The sequence below is a fragment of the Raphanus sativus genome, chromosome 9 (assembly GCF_000801105.2).
Source record: "Raphanus sativus cultivar WK10039 chromosome 9, ASM80110v3, whole genome shotgun sequence".
Lineage (NCBI taxonomy): Eukaryota > Viridiplantae > Streptophyta > Magnoliopsida > Brassicales > Brassicaceae > Raphanus > Raphanus sativus.
The window spans coordinates 6,761,171-6,767,567 of record NC_079519.1 but is presented as its reverse complement, the minus strand read 5'-3'; the positions used below and the strand labels follow the sequence as shown (position 1 = coordinate 6,767,567).

General features: G+C 33.7%; 1 protein-coding gene and 1 long non-coding RNA gene across 2 annotated transcripts; one reads left to right on the top strand and one right to left on the bottom strand.

Moving 5' to 3' along the window:
• Positions 1-2,105: 2,105 nt before the first annotated feature.
• On the bottom strand, positions 2,106-5,293 carry LOC108825961 (probable receptor-like serine/threonine-protein kinase At5g57670). Its single transcript, XM_018599326.2, has 10 exons — positions 5,056-5,293; positions 4,845-4,963; positions 4,405-4,523; positions 4,188-4,309; positions 3,798-4,103; positions 3,476-3,730; positions 3,044-3,201; positions 2,751-2,966; positions 2,508-2,657; positions 2,106-2,416 (listed from the first exon to the last, which is right to left on the bottom strand). The coding sequence occupies exons 1-10, from the start codon at positions 5,195-5,197 to the stop codon at positions 2,264-2,266; spliced, it is 1,740 nt and encodes a 579-aa protein (XP_018454828.2). The 5' UTR covers positions 5,198-5,293; the 3' UTR covers positions 2,106-2,263.
• LOC130499742 (uncharacterized) lies at positions 3,567-4,196 on the top strand. The gene is made up of 2 exons (XR_008938617.1): positions 3,567-3,704; positions 3,944-4,196. It is a non-coding gene; the product is annotated as an uncharacterized LOC130499742 (long non-coding RNA).
• Positions 5,294-6,397: the final 1,104 nt, after the last annotated feature.

The following is a 6,397-nucleotide window of genomic DNA, read 5'->3' as shown; positions in this document are numbered from 1 at the left end:
AAAATCATAATAACGTTAATTATAGTGCATTAGAGCAAAGTTATGACAATACATATAACTAAAGCAAACAGAAAACAAATAATTAAAAGTTTGATGTTGAGTGTCACGAATAAATTGGGTAAGTACGGTGGTTTTCCCACAACTAATCTTGGATTAAGCTTGTTAGGTGACTTCTACCAAAAACTCATTGTCTATTACTAAAAATATGCTTAAATATTAATTAAAGTTTGTTAGTTCCAATTCAGTTTTAATCTGGTTTTGTTAACACATGTGTGAAGTTATGATAGCTCTTATAACTCCTGCGTAAATGTATATTTCATTGTAGTTGTCTTAGATCGTTCATCTTTGCTAAACCCTGTGGACTTGTACTATACCTGAGATAAGTGAAACGAAGTTATTAACAGCGCATGAATAGATATACTAGTTAGGGTTGACAAAGATTATTAATATTTGTAAACAATCAATTTTGAATTATAGCATGGGTTCAAAAAGATTCTTAATAGTATCTGTAACAATCAAGATCAATTATGAATTGTAGGACCATGGCATTATAAATGAAATTCTTATTCAGCTGAAGTCTCTCTAAAAAAGTGTCGTTACACCGTTACTTCTGAAAATGCCATCTGAATATCTCAGTATATCTAACGAGATTCAAATGAATTTATATCTCAATCATATTGAAAGTTCATAGATTTGCATCGATTATTTACACTAGAACATTGGTGACACTATACTCTCTATAACGAAATGCTTATATATAATTCATTCATCATATATGGAAAATATTAAAAATAAGTAATAATAACTTTATAATCATGACTCATGAGTTTTGGAAACCTTTTCTTTTGTCAAACCAAGCCATCTTTAAATCATGTTAACTCCCACCAGTATTATAAAAAAAGTACTACTGTCACACGTTTAAAGGAAAAAGCTTGTTAACAGTTGAACCAGTAAATGGGGATGAAAAAAGATAAATGTATTTGTTGGCTCCTTGAAAGTGGGACCTGCGTGGCCCAAAGTGGGTTCGACATGGCCTGGGTTGAAGAGGGGACAAGTCGAGGGTCCGACCACACCCTAACCACGTGCATCGCCGGCCCAAGAGCTTGTCTCGTGGTCCACTTCTGCACCGTAACCCATATCCTAACAGTTCCCATCTTCCACTTGATGAACATATTGTAAAATGCAAAAAAAAAAGAAAGAACTAATAAAATGAGCTAACATACCCTAGCGAAATTGTTTTCACATGTCTAGCTTATTTATGTTAAGAATTTACTTGAAAGTAGAACTCAGGACAAGAAAAAGCCAAACTATCTTTTGGCTTCAATGCCAAAATATGTATATTTAATCTCAACTGATGTATCAAAACTATCCCATTATTATATACATGTTATGATGTTATTACAAATTCCACCAAGGAAACTGTCACCATTTACATCCATACTATTGCTTTCTTTTCTTATTGAATTTAATGTTACAAATTCCACCCAAAAAAACTGTCTCTATTTAGATCCATACTATTGCTTTCTTTTCTTATAGGATTAAAGTGCCACTGCTTTTATTTTCTTTTATCAAATAACTTGTTTTCGATAACGACAAATTCACGTATCTTAATATATACACACATATGACATAGCAAATGTAATACGATATTTTCTTTATCTAAAGAGATTTTTTTTCTTAAGAAAGGTGTTGGGATTCGTTTTGGCTAACTGTAATTGAATTTATAGTACTATTTAATCCTTATTAGTCTGGAGCCATAACTGTTGGGAGAAGAATATGTTGCTTTAGTTCTTTGTTAAAAAGTGAAAGTACAATATTTTTTTTAGTTTTGTGTGTAATTATGTTACTAGTATTCCTTCAAAAAGGAAAATAAACTAAAATTATTTTTTATTTATTTGACATTTGATGTCTTTTTTGACATTATGGTTATTCTTTTTTTTTTTTGTCAATTGGTCACTTTTGGACCTTTTAATCCTCAAACTGAGGTAAATAGGGGTCGAACTCCAGACGTCAGGGCCCGAAGGCAGAGCTCAGCAGCCACTTGGCTACGAACAACCCGACGACATTATGGTTATTCTATTATTCAAATTTAAGGAGGTAAATGATTAGTAATTTATTTCTATTATTAGTCGTGGAAGTACATGATGGATGAACCCCTCAATTTTCATAAAGATACAAAGAATTAACAGATAAAAATCTATCAAGAAAGATAGTGGATATCTTTTACAAAAAAAAAAGATAGTGGATATTAGATTAAAAAATATTAAATGGAAGAATCCAAAGGAACATCATATCCGAGTAACGTAGAGTAGTCATCCCATTCTTCATTATCTTCATCGTCGTTAGTCATATCCTTAGGCATTCTCCAGCTCTTTGCAACCTCAGCCTCATTCCCATTTGTGAGCAATTCCAATACCTTAATAAAAAATCACAAAACCTTATACATTGCAATCCAGTTTTTGGACGGTTTGGCTCCTAGTATACATTACAATATGCATGTAACCAACCTGAGTCATGTTAGGTCGTAAGATCGGTGATTGTTGGACACAATGTGAAGCTGTAAGTACAAGCCTGTTCATTTGTTGATCGTCATACTTATCTTCCAGTTTCGGATCAACCAACTCTCGTGTGTTACCTGTCTCCAGCGCCGGCTTGGCCTGTTAGTGATCAACGAGTCAACGATGAAATTTATAAGTCAAACAGAGGGTCTCGTTTCATCAACAAGTAACTAGGTATGAGAAGAATCATACCCATAAGAGAATGTGTTTATGAGAAGGATTCACCGGTCTTCGTCCACTTATGATTTCAAGAAGGAGTATACCAAATGCGTAGATATCAGTTTTCTCGTCTACGGTTCCTTGCATTAAGGACTCTGGTGCTAGATAACCGAACGTTCCTTCAACCGGTATAACCGCATGGTGAGTCCATTTGTTAGGCAGCCATTTCGCCAATCCAAAATCTGTTATCTGCTCAACCATAACCACAGCCAATCTTCACACAGAGATAAACGAAATCGAATTGCTTGTGTGACAAGAAAGCTTACCTGCGGTTCAAAATCAGGTCCAAGTAAAACGTTGGAAGATTTGATATCACGGTGAATGATCCGATGGTTGCAGCGTTTGTGAAGATAATGAAGCCCTCTAGCAACTCCAACTGCAATCTTGTACCGTATAGGCCAATCCAACGACCCGGTTTCCTTCTCTGTTTAGGATTAATTATTCACAAAAACAAACCAAACTTTAAACTATATACTCTTTATAATAGGATGATACTATCAAGACTGGTTAATGGCACATCCAAATGAAATATGCGCTTTTATCCTCAAATTTTAAAGAAATAATATATGTAGAATTGGTGACCCCCCTTAATTAAATAAAAAAATTATTAAAAATTACTAAAATTTTATATTCTCCAAAATTTCTGGCGGTCTTGGATATTATATCTACAAAATGAAAGTTATCTGAAGTTAGGTTACCGTGTAAGGCAGAGTACAAGTTTCCGTTCTCAGAGAACCTGAAGACAAGATAGAGACCTCTCTCAACACAACAACCTAAGAGAAGAGCAGTGTTGGGATGAGAGACATGGCTTGTGATGCCGAGTTCCGTAAGAAACTCTTTCTCCTTGTTCATGTCGCCACTCTCTTTTGTTAATCTCTTCACCGCGATTCTCCTTCCATCCCATAGATCTCCTCTGTACACTTCAGAGTAACCTCCTATACCTACTATGTTCTCTACAGTTCAACCAAAAACATAGATTAGGTTTATGCACTTGATCCAGTGTTTTATAGTTTGGCTCACCTTGATCAAAATCATTTGTGGCTTTAGATATCTCGTTGTAAGTAAAGCACTGAATTAGAGGTTTAGGTTTAGGGTTATTCTTAGTCTCGTTTCTTCTCCATTTCCTCAAAGGAGAGTTCATGATAAGTGAAGATATGAATCTATAGGGAGACATTGGTCTATGTTTGGGTTTGTCTGAAGGCAAAGCGAATCTAGAAGAAACCACTGAACTGCTGAAACTTGAAGCATCATCGCCTGAGGAGCTTGTAAGATCTCTTGATAGAATGCTTAGTACGCTGCGCGGTGAATACTTCTCACTCTTTATGTCTGAGAATAACATAGTTGTTAGTCTTTGCATCCTCTGAATAAATTTTAGTACCAAACATAAACGAGATATTATTGCGGGCTAACCTCGAGAAATATCAGAGTCAGAGTAGCAATCTTTATGCTGTTTTCTTTGGTTTCCAACAAAAATAATAGAGCAGCTTGACGGAGCAAAGTCCGAGACGTACCTTGTGATCTCATTCCATATCCTAAATCAAGAAACATGGAAACCAGTTATTAATTACTGCAAGGATTATGAATTGGATCCATAAGTTTCTAAACCGGAAAATGTCCGGTTTACTACCTGTATGCGTGACTGGTTGGTCGGGAAAGAACAAGATAGTGAGCAGAAATTGACTTGATTTCATTGATTAGTCCTCTTCCGATGTTTGAGCTAAACCCTACCTTGGCTTCCAAGTTCACCTATTGAGTTGGAAAATAATTTTGAATATACCAGTTTGTATAATGTAGCATTATTAATATTGTTCAAAACCTATTTTTAATATTATAAATATTCCAAAATGATTTGAAGTTTCAGTTCTCCGAATTTAGAAAACTTATAACCTGATTCTGTTTTTTTTTTTTTTGCAAGGTTTCATGTTGAATGAGTTCGAATTATCATCAGAGAAAACTCTGGATTAATAACACTTTTTATAATGGTAATAAGGCTATCCAAAAACCGGTTTGGTTCGGTTTAAAATCCTATTATGCCGAATAAGAAAAAGAAATAAAATTTGGTCGTACTTGGTTCTGGCAGCAAGTGTAAGCGAACTCTCCAAGCATGGAGATAACATGAGCTTTGGCACGGCGAATCTGAGTTCTCTTCTTCTTTTTCATCGGAACTTTTTTTGGCTCTTCACCAACTGCAACAACGAAATTTTAGTTTCACCCTGATTAGAATAATCTTTTTAATTATCTGAGAAGAAAACAGAGGAAATTATGTTTTTATACTAACCAAGAAGATGAAGAGCAACAATTGTATCACTTGGTTTAGCGAGAACATTGATTGCCCAAGATAGAGCGTTTTGGCTCTCGTCGCGGTCCAACGAGATTGCCACAAGGATCTTGTTACTACCCTCTTCTGAAGAAGTTATCATTTGTATTTGTTACGTTGTCTCACTCTAGCAAAGGTCGGAATATTTAAGAACACAATGATTCTATACACTTGAAGGAGAACAAAATGTTTTTCTTTCTTGGGGAGATAATAAGAAAAAGAGAGACGTTTCGAGATTAATAAAGAGTGTGGAAAATGGATCATCATTGCATGAGATAATCATTAGCTGTGTATATGAATCTTGACGAAGAAGCATACAGCGCAATAAGCCCAATGATATTATAATCAGGTTCTCTTTATTTCTTTGGCATAAAAGATGCGAAAAAGGGAAGTTTAATTAGGGTAGAGATTTAAAAATAATTTATTTTTGTGTCATTATCTTATATTCTCATTTACATTCTTAATTTGGAGTTTGTCCGAAAAAATCGGAGTTTTTAATTTGATGTGATGCTTGTCTAATTTTTAGATAGTCTAAAAAGAGAGATTTATCAGAGTTTTTCTTAAGAAGCCAAAATATTGAGAGACAAATAAATTGCTTTGAACACAGCATAAAATAATCTGAAATATCATAAACGGTTTTCAAACTTGGAAATTTTATTTTTATAGGTCAGAACAATCAACAATCAATTTAATGCTAGTCTAAAGCTAAACAAACACATCCTTTAGTAACATGTATACATTCCATTTTATTTTTTTTAATTATAATTTTAGATTTATGCACACATAATAAAAAATATTTAATTTTGCATATTTCCAAAATAAAAAACATCATTATTAATACACATAATCATATTTTAACAAATAGAAAAATAGACTAGAGAATATTGTCAATAAATTTTGTATTTAAATTCTGAAACAACATTTATTTTGAAACGAAAAATTTTATTTTATAATGACAATTAAACTGAAATGGAGAAAGCAAACAAAAATATAGATTATTAGAGACAATGATGGACTCTGAAGTGAATGTGGTTAGATGATTTGTGGTGTAAGCAAAGGCGAAGTGACAAAAGGATGTTTCTTGTTGTTGGTTCTCAGTGGTCTCGTCTCATGCTATCGATTCTGTCTTCCTGACAAAGCCATTTTTGCTCCTTGGCCGTTACTTTCCTATTATATATCAGTTGAGCTTGTGTATAAATCATATAAATGATGATTAGATGGTAGTTTGGAATCAATGATTAAAAAACAGGTAACGAATATATGAAATGAAAAATTGTTTTCAAAGAGTTGGTAGAGGAAAGTG

Excerpts from the sequence above, each read along its gene's own strand:
- LOC108825961 (XM_018599326.2), bottom strand. The coding sequence starts at position 5,197 with ATGATAACTTCTTCAGAAGAGGGTAGTAACAAGATCCTTGTGGCAATC. Across the intron at positions 4,104-4,187 it reads TGACTCTGATATTTCTCGAG|ACATAAAGAGTGAGAAGTAT; the intron begins GTTAGCCCGCAA and ends TGTTATTCTCAG. Across the intron at positions 2,967-3,043 it reads GACCTGATTTTGAACCGCAG|ATAACAGATTTTGGATTGGC; the intron begins GTAAGCTTTCTT and ends ATGGTTGAGCAG.